At 40.1% G+C, this 13,000-nt stretch overlaps 1 protein-coding gene across 1 annotated transcript in view; it reads left to right on the forward strand.

The window, feature by feature from the left end:
* MDN1 (midasin AAA ATPase 1) overlaps positions 1–13,000 on the forward strand; it is a 106,352-nt gene that overhangs the window by 28,114 nt on the left and 65,238 nt on the right. Inside the window, exons 20-32 of the mRNA XM_064447631.1 lie at positions 453–566; positions 1,207–1,354; positions 1,516–1,626; positions 2,450–2,601; positions 3,083–3,261; positions 3,587–3,795; positions 4,899–5,045; positions 5,805–5,946; positions 6,074–6,208; positions 6,285–6,423; positions 7,384–7,522; positions 7,618–7,748; positions 12,278–12,422. Coding sequence (XP_064303701.1) covers positions 453–566; positions 1,207–1,354; positions 1,516–1,626; positions 2,450–2,601; positions 3,083–3,261; positions 3,587–3,795; positions 4,899–5,045; positions 5,805–5,946; positions 6,074–6,208; positions 6,285–6,423; positions 7,384–7,522; positions 7,618–7,748; positions 12,278–12,422 — 1,891 coding nt within the window. The remainder of the gene's footprint in view (positions 1–452; positions 567–1,206; positions 1,355–1,515; positions 1,627–2,449; positions 2,602–3,082; positions 3,262–3,586; positions 3,796–4,898; positions 5,046–5,804; positions 5,947–6,073; positions 6,209–6,284; positions 6,424–7,383; positions 7,523–7,617; positions 7,749–12,277; positions 12,423–13,000) is intronic.

The raw sequence follows: 13,000 nt of genomic DNA on the forward strand, positions 1-13,000 counted from the left end.
AAAACAACCTGGATATGCTAGTTCTGGATATGCTACTCAATACAAAATTAGACTAAGTGATATCCCGTAAGCGTTCACTTTTTTTAAATAGAGACCATTAGAGAGTCCACTTTGAAAAGTGCTCCTGCTGTGTCAGTGCTCCAGTGTTCAGGCCATAACGTTTGGGTGTCTATTGCAAATTGTTTAATTTTCAAAAATACAGTCCCGTAGTTCATTTTCAGTCTACTAAGTTAAAATAATTTAGATTAATTATTTAGAAATAAGGTGTTACTAATACTTTTTAATTACTCTGATTCTTGAGTCTTATCTATCCGTAGTTTGAGAAGTCAATATTCTGCTGTGTACAAAATGTTAAATGTAATATACCATGAGAATCATAGATGAATTGATTTTTTTTTTCTTTTAAATATTGTCAGATGTCTGAGTGTTATGGATTGATTTGATTCTTGCAGATTTACTGAACTTTATGTAGAAGAATTGAGAAACGAAGGAGACTTGCAAGTTCTTATCATGGATTATCTGAGAGGCTTGAATGTGAACAAAAATACAGTACAGGGAATTGTGAGGTAAGTTGGTTGTAATCTCTTGAAATCCTTGATGGAATAAGTCACAAAAATAAAGTGTGTAACTGTAGTCTGTGATTCGACTGTTTTGGGAAACACTATAATGCTCCCCACACAGCAGTTTGCATAGCCTTAGGAAATGAAAGAAGGTAGGCATCCCTCCTCTTCCTTCTCAAGGTTTCTGTACTTGTGTGGAGGAGATTCACTTTTCCTTATTCAGAAATGCTTTCTTGGTGGCACCAGTTAAAAAAGCATTGTTGTTGCAGTGCTCTTTCCCATCTGAGAGATTAAAATGGTTTGTTTCTGTAGATCATACTAATGAAAGCCTTGTGTATTTATCAAGCTACTTTCCCTTAGTTTAAGGTGTATGATCTCACCTGAAGAACTGTTAGATGTTTAGAATACTTTGAGTCCATAGTCACTTTCTGTATATCACTTTCCCTCAAAAATATGATTCTAAAATATTCTGTTGCTTTGCTTCACTGACTGTACAGATGGCAGAGTTTGGCATGGCTTTCCTAACCTGGAGCTTTTAGAAAAAGTGACAGTTGGAGATAAGCTTAAGCGTTTATACTTTGGGTTTAATTCCTTACAGCAATGCTCTGATCAGTAACAGCACTATGTAACTGGTTTATTTTTGCAGCTTTTATTTATCTGTGAGAAAGGAAGCAGAAGCAAAGCTGGTGGATGGAACTGGCCACAGACCTCACTACAGTCTCCGTACACTTTGCAGGGCATTGAGATTTGCAGCATCTAATCCATGTAGCAGCATACCACGCTCACTGTATGAGGTGATTATCTACGTTGGGGTTTGTTTCAGTGTATATTCACCACAAAGACTGTTTGGGCAAAGGAAAATTCTCTCTTCTAAGTGCAGTATTGAACAGAAACAATTCTTTAATCTTTGCCTTTTTTTTCCTAATGATTTTTCATTAATATCTCTTCTTCTTAGGGCTTCTGTTTGAGTTTCCTGACGCAGCTTGACAGAGTTTCTCACCCAGTAGTTCAAAAGCTAATTTGTCAGCATATAGTCTCTGGCAACATCAAAAGCCTTCTCAAGCAGGTAGGTAACTAAGCCTGTATAGAGCTGTTTAGTATTCAGAGTAGAATTTAATTTGACTTGCCTTCTCTTGCCTTTTTCCTCCACATTTCCTTCTTGCAGTCCTGTTTCTCATGTTATAAAGATAAAAACTAAAAAAAAAACAAAAACAAACTCTTCATAATTTTTTACTTCTGCTTGAAATGCCCATATGTTAGCTAGTTTATTTGTTAATTTGAAAAAATGTGGAAGTCTGAATAATCACAGCATTGTGGAGTGTGGGCAGCTTGATACAGTGACTCCAACTGTAAAGCTTTCACGGGCTTTTGAGGAGCTTTCATAGGCTTTTTATTTTTAGATTCCGAATGCAGAACGTATTGATAAGAAGCAAACATCTGTGCTTTGTCTCTTAATGGGAAAGGAAAAATCTCACTAGTTCTGGGAGCCCAGCATGAGTATGCATGGGGGACTGGGCTGGTGGGATGGGGATGCCAGTTGTCAGAGAGATATATTTGTTTCAGAATAAACCCCTTCATATTAGATAAAAAGATAAAAGCCATTTTCCTGCTTGGAAGCATACTTCAAAAGTCTGTGCTAGGACTCTTGAGATATTTTTATCTTCATGGCACTGGCAAAGATTCCTGCTTCATGACCTTGAAATAATCAGGTCAGGCTTTTCCTGTAATTTGTATTCTGTGACAAGGGGACAGAGCTTACTGCAGGAGTGCTCGGGGTTAATTCAGAATGACTTCTTAAAGATTATGTTGCAGTCGTGTAACAGTAGTTGTCTTCATTAGCAAACTGAAACTCATTTGTATAATCTGTTATTTCTGACATGTCTCCTTAGCAAATACCAAAACCCCAAGGAGGGAGATTTATACTTATAGAAGGATACTGGATTTCAGCTGGGGATAAGGAGCCTACTGTAGATGAGACCTATGTGCTAACCCCTTCAGTTAAACTTAATCTGAAAGACATTGCCAGAGTTGTGTCTGCAGGGTATGTCTGTTTCAACTTTTCCATTAAAAAGCCAAGTTAAAGATGTTTATTTGGGCCTCAAGTGTGGGTGCCTGTCTAGCCTTTATTGTTTGGCATGAGTAATGGCTGTTTGCCTTCTACTTCATAGTTATCTTTTCATTATACAGTGACTTGAATTTATACAGGTACTTCTTGTCTCCTTAAACCATTTTACTGCTGTACCTAGTTTTATTTAAATGATAATCTAGAAAATTGCAGTTAAAATAACCTACTTATTTTGCACTGCAATGTAAACTTTCCTGGACAGCATTCAGGGGTAAAGTTACTTATGTTCCCCTATTAGTGTATGATCTTGGATACTCGGAGTGAGTTTAGTAGTATGATATTTTGGTAATGTAGTTTGATAACATAGATTTCTGAAAATTTCAGATAACGTTGATATCTCATCTATGAGAAAGATATGACTCGTGCTTCCTAACCACTATTTTGGTTATCCTTTTAGGACTCATCCAGTACTGATTCAAGGAGAGACCTCTGTTGGTAAAACCAGTTTAATTCGTTGGCTGGCTGCTGCTACTGGGAACCATTGCGTAAGGATTAACAATCATGAGCATACTGACATCCAGGAATATATTGGCTGTTATACATCAGATGCCTCTGGGAAATTGGTATTTAAGGAAGGTGGGTGAGCATATGATATTTACTGCAAATGCCTGTCTCGCTTCACTGCTTTTTTTTCCTTTTCTGTTTTATTATGGTGGAGGGATGATCTGTCATAAAGTTAGTAGTTGCATAAATCACTTCTGTGAATTTCAGTGAATTCTTAAGAGTTCATGTTTGTCTCGTCATACTTGTCCTATTGGATATAAAGAAAAAAATTCAACAGCTTAATACTGTAGCTTCCCTTTGAGTGCAAACTGGTTGCTAAAAGTGTCTGAATACATGCTTCTGCTTCTGTTAGATTTAGTTTTAGATTTTTGACTAAACTTCTTCTATTCCCTCCAAGGCATTCTCATAGATGCAATGAGAAAGGGTTACTGGATTGTTCTAGATGAACTGAATTTAGCTCCTACTGATGTTCTGGAGGCTCTGAACCGTTTGCTGGATGATAACAGGGAGCTGTTCATTACTGAGACCCAGGAAATTGTCAAAGCTCACCCTCGCTTCATGCTGTTTGCTACACAGAATCCTCCAGGACTCTATGGTGGCAGAAAGGTCTGTATAATCTCATTTGAGTAGCTACAACTCCAGGGAATGAATCTCTCTCATACATAGAAGTGTGATGTGAAAAGTTTCTGATGTGTAGCACAGAATTAACATGAAGCTCTTTAAGATGTAGAGAGCTGAGGTGGCTGTGGACTAGCTTTCAGTACAGCTGGGTTCTGTTCAGGGTAGCTGCCTGTTTTGCAGATACCACAGTTCTAAATCATTTTGAGTAGTTGAGATTTAAGTGCTTTACTGAACTGGAGTTCACGTATGTTATATTTGACTCAGCATTTCTTGCTCAATAGCACTAGAGAAGAGACTTGACTTACGCTTTTGTTGTCCATTTTGCACTGGTTTTGGCTGGAATAGTTAAGTTTCTTCATAGTGACTGGTAGGGGGCTCGGTTTTGGATTTGTGACCAAAGCAGTGTTGATAACACAGGGATGTCTTAACTATTGTTAAGCAGTGCTTGCAGTGTCAAGGCCTTTACTGCTTCTCTCACTGCCCTGCCAGTGAGTAGGCTGTGGAGGTACACAAGAAGCTGAGAGGGGACACAGCTGGGACAGTTGACCCCAACTGACCAAAGGGATATCCCACACCATATAACATTGTGCTCAGCACTAAAAACTGGGGGGACAAGGAGGAAGAGGGGGATGTTCAGTGGTTGTTTCCGCAGATAACCATTGCACGTGATGAAGCCTTGATTTCCTGGAAGTGGCTGAGCACCCACCTGCTGGTTGGAAGCAGTGAATGAATTCCTAATTCTGCTTTGCTTGTACATGTACTTTTGCTTTACCTGTGAAAATGTCTTTATCTCAGTCCATGAGTTTTTCTCACTTTTACCCTTCTGATTCTCTCCCCCATCTTATTATAGAGGGAGCAATCAAGTGGCTGTTCAGTGATTAGCTGCCTGCTGCAGTTAAAACACAACACACTTTAAAGCTCTTGTCCTCATCCGGGCTGTCTCTTAAGCTTTCTTTCAACGTTTAAGTATGTGCTAATTTTGTATGCTATGACACTACCCATATTTCCTCTGGATGTGTAGGAAAGATATATAACATGAGGAATATCAACGGAAAAAGTTCAAGCAACAGTATTTTCTCATATTCTAGGTTTTGTCCAGAGCCTTCAGAAACCGTTTCGTGGAACTGCATTTTGATGAACTGCCAAGTGCTGAATTGGAAACCATCCTGCACAAGCGATGCAGTTTGCCACCTTCTTATTGCAGCAAGCTTGTCAAAGTCATGTTAGACCTGCAAGTATGAGAGTCTTTCTACTTTTTGTCAATGATATGCAAACATATTTCAGCACAAAGTAATAGAAATTCCTTTTGAGGGGGGAAATGTTGCTAACTGGCAGAAGTTTAAAAACCCTAAACCATAACTGATGGAAGAGAACCTTCCAAAGTACTTGGTTCAGTGGTTAAGATAGAGAATAGAGAAGGTGATGTCAGGTTTGAAAGAAAGCTAAACAGAAAAAAACCCCCAACAAACCTACCAAAAAAAAACAAAAAACCAAAGACTTTTGGTTTTGATGAGTAGAATAATCCCTTGCTCTGGATCAAAGTACAGTATTAGATTTGCAGCTGTCTTTGGGTCATGCTAAATTTGGTATTTTTAACCAATAACTTTGGATGCATTATGACATTCCTGCGTTTAACAGACATTTAATATGTAGCTAAAACTATCTTGTATTTAAAAGCAATTGCAGCAGCACAAACCAGAGCATGCTTCAGAGTGCTAACACAGGTTTTGGTGTAGAACCTAATCTTTTGCTTGGTTTTTGTTTTATTCCATATACCTATTTTCTTCGTATTTTTATTTATTATTATCTATCTTTTGTTCCTGGTACCTATCAAATACACTTAAAGGTAATTTGAGTTTGGGAGTTGTGACCGCATTTTTTTTTTTAATACAGTTTGTTTGAAGAAGTGTCACATCAGAGAGCACTGATTAGCTCTGCTTTAAGTATTTGGACAGGTTCATGAAAAAACGGCTCATGTTTTGCTCTTATGACAGTCTTACCGCAGAGGTTCAACAGTGTTTGCTGGGAAGCACGGGTTCATTACCTTGCGGGATCTGTTTCGTTGGGCTGAGAGGTACAGATTGGCAGAACAGCTGGAGAAGGAGTATGACTGGCTTCAGCACTTAGCAAATGATGGTAAGCCCTGTTACATCAGGTCTTTACAGTGTCTGTAAAATTACTTTCTAACTCTAGTTCTTAAGTATAAATTTTTCTGGCTGATTAGCCAGGCAGTAATTGCTTTCTCTCTTCTTCTGTTTTATAGGTTTTATGCTTCTGGCAGGCAGAGTCAGGAAACAGGAGGAGGTGGATGTTATTCAGAGTGTCCTTGAAAAACACTTCAAGAAGAAACTACATCCTGGGTCTCTCTTCTCAGGGGAAAGCGTCAAAAAGCTACTGGGTGAGTTTTCTAGAAGGACCACACTGGTAGTTCTCTAGATGTGACTGAAGCTTATGGATTGCTTTGTGTTGTGCAGCTAAATCCTCCATGCAGATGTCAGTGATGGATAGAGATTTTAACCATATTGTCTGGACTCAAGGGATGAGGAGACTTGCCGTCTTGGTGGGACGAGCCCTGGAGTTTGGTGAACCAGTACTGCTGGTGGGAGACACCGGGTAACCTTGCTTTTTATGATGCTGTTCTTTGTAGGGCTGCACCAGCCACTGAGTCAGGCACAACATGATTGTGTAGGCTTCAGTGCTGCTTTGATGTGGGACATTTAAGACTCTGTCACAGCAGACTTGCAGCTGCTGTTTTTCACAGTTTGCTTCTGAAGGGAAGCAGTTGCATCTCTTTCAGGACAAGTCTTTAATGGGATGCTCTGCATTATGTATAACTACACAAAAGTTATGTAGAAAGTAGTAATGAGGTGAACTGACTTCTGTTCCCACCTTTCACAAGGTGCACTGTAGAGTCTTACTGTGCCTCACTGGAGAGGCTGCTTTTGGGGAATTGTGACATTTTTCTGTTTGAGAGCATACTCGCTTTCCATGTTTTAAGAGCTTGAATATAGCCTTGCTACTACTACTTCCCCCCCCCCCGCCACTGCCTCGTACACTGTAAAGGAGGTTGTGGAGGTCAATGCTGTATGCTCCTGTGCTGGTTATATATTTGGACAGTAAACTTTTGTAAGAGAGAAGGGAAAGAAAAATGCAAGAAAAGGGAGAAGTAAAAATATTTAGGTAATAAATGAGAACGCTAGGTACTCAGCAGTTTATTCCCTCAGACTTAGGCTTGGTCTAGACACGTAGCATCTCCAGTTCAGTGAAATGTTAGGCTAGTTGAATAACTGCAGGGGCAGGCTGAAATAAATTTTACTTTGAACCTGCAGAAATCCCTCAGTGCAGATATTGATTTAAATCTAATTAAAGGCATCTTGTGCAAGTCAGCAACAGTTGTTGTGCCGAAAATGGTTTCACTTTGCATACATTCCTTTCAAGGAAAGGAGCAGGAGGAAATTTGCATGCTGGGCCTTTGCCTTATAGCTCTTTAATGAATCCTATCCAAAGTGAGCTGTTTGGGGTTTGGGGTTTTTTTTGTCATTCTTCACTTTCAATTATATTACTTTGTTGCAGGTGTGGTAAAACTACCATTTGTCAGATTTTTGCAGCATTATCAAATCAGAAGCTATACTCAGTGAATTGCCACTTGCATATGGAGACTTCAGACTTCCTGGGAGGACTGCGACCAGTCAGACAGAGGTCAAAAGACCAGGTTTGTCTTGCATCGATAGTAGTTTGGATAGTGTGACCGTGGAAGCAAAAGATAGCCATTATTAATGACTTTTCACTTTGTTTTCCATTTCTTAGGAGGAATCTGATGGTTCTAGACTCTTTGAGTGGTGTGATGGACCTCTTGTTTTAGCAATGAAAGAGGAGGGTTTTTTTCTCCTTGATGAGATTTCTTTAGCTGATGATTCTGTACTAGAGCGACTTAATAGGTATGTCTTAAATGTATTAAGTATCCTCAATGTGTCTATTGATTGTAAAAATATGAGCAGGGTAAATCTAGCTTCTTTCAGTCACACTTGTTTCCTGGCCAGGGTGAGCTGCTAGCTTAATTATGTAGTTCTTGCTGAAAGAATGAATGACCCAAATAACTCTAGCTCTGATCATATTTCAAATTCTGTGCCAGTTTGCTTTGTTTTTCTAATCATCATCCATCTGACAGAGGTGCTAGTTTTAATGATAGTAAGTCTTAGACAGTTTTTGCTGTTTGAAATTCTAATTACATCTAGGGGAAAGGTAGTAAGGTAAGACAAGATCTTGTCTTCCCTAAGTCTTGATATCTTAACTTACCTGGAAAAATAAGAGGTTCTTTGACTGAAAAACAGGTATGTATACTTTTGCTTGACATGTGTTGGTACACTGATTTATGTTGGATTTGAATGCTTCGGTTAGTGCCATCACTTTCCATTTGGCTTTGTAATACTGCTACAGACCGATCTGCGCTCAAATTGCTGTATTTGTTTCATGGTCAAAAATAAGATGATGAGAGGATTTGCTTTATTCAATAGCTCATGTCCCTGGATGAAGAAATTAAGAACAAACTGTAGTTTAGTTGAAACAGTTTATATATTATTATATAATATCTAAAGACAGTTTACAGTGTGAAACAAGTTGGAAAATAAATCTACAAGTAAAATCATAGAATCGTAGAATACCAGGTTGGAAGGGACATCAAGGATCATCTGGTCCAACCAATCAGCCCCTGGGATATTTTCCTCTTGTGTCCAATCGGAATCTCCTCAGGAGTAACTCGTACCCATTATTCATCTTTTCCATGTGACTCCTTGTGAAGAGAGAGTCTCTGTCGTCTTTGTAGCCACCCTTTAAATACTGGAACATGGTGATAAGGTGTCCCCTAAGCCTTCCTTTCTCAAACCCAGTTCTCTTACCATTTCCTCATATGGCAGGCTTACCAGTCCTTTGATCATCCCTGTGGCCCTTCTCTGGACCCTTTCCAGCCTGTCCACATCTTTTTTGTATAGTGGGGACCAAAACTGAAAACAGTATTCCAGGTGTGGACTGCCAAGCACTGAGTAGAGCGGAATAATTACTTCTTTAGCTCTGCTCGTGATGCTTTTGTTGATGCAACCCAGCATTCCTGGTAGCTTTCTTTGCCACAGCAGCATGCTGTTTACTCATGTTGAGCTCGTTGTCTACCAGGGCCCCCAGGCCTCTTTCCACAGAGCTGCTCCCCAGCTGGGTAGAACCCAGCCTGTCCTGCACTCCCAGATGCAAGACCATACATTTGTCTTTAAGCTTCATAAAGTTCTTGTTAGCCCGCTCTTCAAGCCAATACAGGTCTTTCTGCAGGGTGGCTCTCCCTTTTGGAAGTACCGCTTCCCAACTCAGTTTGGTATCATCGGCAAACTTCATCAGAGTATGCTTGATCCCATCATCCTGATCACTTATGAAGATATTAAACAGCATTGGGCCCAATATCAATCCCTGGAGGGACCCTCCTTGTGACAGGTTGCCAGCTTGAAAAGGAACTATTTACCACACCCTCTGGGTGTGGCCCAACCACCAGTTGCCCTCCTGCTGCACAGACCACTTATCTAGACTGTAATGCATCAGTTTCTTTGGGAGGGGGCTGTGGGAAACTGTATTGAAAGCCTTGGAGAAATACAGGTAGACAATGTTTGCTGTTAGCCACACATTGACCAAGAGGTTACTTTGTCATAGAAGGTGATCAGGTTTGTCAAGCACGATTTGCCCTTGGTGAATCCGTGCTGGCTTTTTTCCAAACATGTGCTTCATTTAATTTGTGATAGCCCCCAGGAGGATTCATTCCATAAGTTTCCTAGGGACTGAAGTAAGACTGATGGGCCTGTAATTTCTTGGATCCTCCTTTAAGCCCTTCTTGTAGATGGGGGTGACATTAGTGTTCTTCCAGTTTTCTGGGATGTCCCCTAATCTCCATGACCTCCCAAAGATTATGGAGAGCAGCCTCGCAATGATGTTAGCCAGCTCTTTGAACACCCCTGGGTGGATATTGTCAGGCTCCATCGATTTGTAGGGATCAAACTCCTGTAGTAGTTCGTATACCAACTCTTCTTTTGCTGACGGTGCGTCTGTGCTTGCATCAGCCTGGATTTTTGTTCCCAAGGCCTGGGGCCCAACAGTGCTGGTAAAGGGAGAGGTGAAGAAAGCGTTGAGAATCTCTGGTTTTCCAGTGGTGTTGGTGACTAATGCACCTCTCCTGTTAAACAGCAAGCCGATGTTTTCCTTCTGTTTGTGGTTGTTGGTTATGTACCTGAAGAACCCTTTTTTGTAGTTTTTGACATCTCTGGCCAATTTCAATTCGAGCTGAACTTTTGCTTTTCTAACTGTGTCTCTGCATGCCCTGCCAATGCCCTTGTAGTTCTCAACAGCTTTTCGTCTGGTTTTCCGTCTCTGTCACGCTTCGTTTTGAGCAGACTCAGAAGCTTAGAGTTAAGCCACGGGAGTCTCTAGCTCTGCCTACTTCCCTTAACTTTAGAGGGGATGAACTGTTTTTGTGCTTCCAGGAGTGTTCTTGAAAAACTCACAGCACTTGCTAGCTCCTTTATCCTCCATGGAAGCTTCCCACAGAATCCCTCCCAGTTGAGCTCTGAGTGACATGAAGTTTGCTCTTCTAAAATCTAAAACCTTTGCATTAGTACTAACCTTCAGCATGCTCATCAGGATCCCAGACTCCACAATATTGTGATCACTTCAGCCAAGGCTATCCCTAAGAGATCCCAGAAAGCAGGTTTTCCTGGTTTGTGAGTAGTGAGTCCATCAGTACCTCATTCCTGGATGGCATAGCTAACCTATGTATGAGGAAGCATTCCAGGAACTTGATAGATGTCATGTGAGCTGCTGTATTGTTCTTCCAACAAATGTCTGGGTATTTGAAATCACCCATAAGAACCAGCTTCTGTTGACCCAAAGCTTACTTAAGTGACTTACTTATTGCTTTGTTGGCCTTATTGTCTTGGTTTGGACATCGGTAGCAGATCTCTACTGTAAGGCCCCCTTTGGAGACAACCCCTCTGATCTTTACCCTGAGGCATTTGACAGGGCTTGCACAACCACCGTAGCTGACTTCAATACATTCAAGGCTCTCCTTAACACAGAGCTCGACTCCTTCTATTCTTCCTTGCCTGCCTTTATGAAACGGCCTGCAGCCATCCATTGGGATCCTCCAGTCATGTGAGTTGTCCCACCGTTTCAGTGATTCCTATGACATCATAACTTTAAAAATCCCCAGTTTGCTATCTGCAATATTAATATTTTCAGCCTGTCAGTGAGCTCTTGAAAATGATGCGTCTTATCAAATCAGGAAACAAAATGTAATTATTTCCCTCTTTGTGTGTGTGTGTGTGTGTAAAAATTCATGTAACAGAAATTTAATTTCATTGTCTGCTTGCAGAAGTATCCCTCATTTTAGTCATTCCATTTAGAACACAAGTCTTATGAGGAGTGGCTGAGGGAACTGGGGTTGTTTAGCCTGGAGAAAAGGGGGCTGAAGGGAGACCTTATCGCTCTCTACAACTACCTGAAAGGAGGTTGTAGTGAGGTGGGCGTCAGTCTCTTCTCCCAAGTAACAAGCAATAGGACAAGAGGAAGTGGCCTCAAGTTGAGCCAGGGGAAGTTTAGATTGGATATTAGCAAAGATTTCTTCCCTGAAAGGGTTGTAAAATATGGGAACAGGCTGCCTAGTGAAGTGGCTGAGTCACCATCCCTGGAGGTATGTAAAAGACCTGTAGATGTGGTGCTTAGTGGCGGAGTTGGAGTTGGCAGTACCAGGTTAATGGTTGGACTTGGTGATCTTAAGGGTCACTTCCAACCTAAACGATTCTATGATTGCCCATTATATTGAGATGATTAACAGCTATTTTTTTCCGCTATATACAAAGCCTGTCTGTTACAAGCTGGGCTTTTTGACATTGTATTGGTGCAGCTCTCATTCTTTCATAAAGTTCAGTTAACCTCTCTGTTTTGATGGTGATACTAAGCAGTGTCTTTCTAAAGGGTTAACAGCTCAAACTTTTACAGTATTTACTGACACTGAAGTATAGGTAATAAATAAATAAAAAAAAACTCAAAAAACCCAAAAACCTACTAGAATACTTCTCAGATGTATAGTCTGTCAGCTTGAAGACTGGTTCATTTTACAGATTCCTTTAACTAGCTCCTTTGAATATAAATTTTGCTACTGCTTTTTACAAAAGAGCGCTGTGATATATATAATTTTATTGGACAAGTCTTTTGGTAGATCATTTGAACTGAACCTTATCAACAAGGTTTAGATAGCATTTCCTTCCAAAGAAAATTAGAAATGTTCTCAGTTAGGGAGGATGAACGGATTTTTTTTTTTAATACAAATTCTGGGGCAATGAAATTTTAATCAGGCCAGTTATTGTGATTTTCATTTTTAAATGACCTTTTGAATTGTGAAATGAAGCTTAAATTCAATCTTTTTAAATCTTCTTTTTAGTGTTCTTGAAGCTGAAAAGACATTGGTACTTGCAGAAAAAGGTGGCCAAGATGATGAGGATAACGAGGTAGAACTGTTAGTTGCAGGAAAGAAATTTCGTATCCTTGCTACCATGAACCCAGGAGGTGACTTTGGGAAAAAGGAGGTAAATGTCGAAGTCAGCAGAAGTACAACATGCATCTTCTGGTTTTATTAGCTGTTACGTGATTGGGGGTCCAGTGCAAAAATGTGTCACACCAATTCTAGCATCCAGTGCTTCCTAGTAGGCATCTGCCTCATTGCTCTAAAGGAAGATTAGGATGTGTCTGTTTTCCATCCCTTCTGTGCGCTATCATTTTGACAATATAAGTAAATACTCAGCAGAATGTCAAAGAAAACTTCAGGCCTCTAAATACTCTAGGTAGGCTTGATATGTAGAATCCTTCAAGTACAGAAAATGTGGCTCATGAAGCAAGTAAATGCAGCTCTAACATGAGTCTGGAGTAGTGTGAAGTTGCATGATAGATCATTCTCCCTAATACTGTTCAGAAAGTGGCAGTTTGGGAATAATAAAATGATCTCTCTGAATATGAGAAAGGTCTTTTGGGATATGATATTCATTAAATAAAAAAAAAATTTGTTTCTAACCTTTGGCTTTATATAACTTAAGACAGGTTAAAAAAAAAGACCAAAAAACCCAAAAAACTGAAGAAAACCACCTCCAAACTTTTAGGCAGTTTTGGG

This window comes from Phalacrocorax carbo, chromosome 3, assembly GCF_963921805.1.
Source record: "Phalacrocorax carbo chromosome 3, bPhaCar2.1, whole genome shotgun sequence".
In the NCBI taxonomy this organism is placed as follows: Eukaryota; Metazoa; Chordata; class Aves; order Suliformes; family Phalacrocoracidae; genus Phalacrocorax; species Phalacrocorax carbo.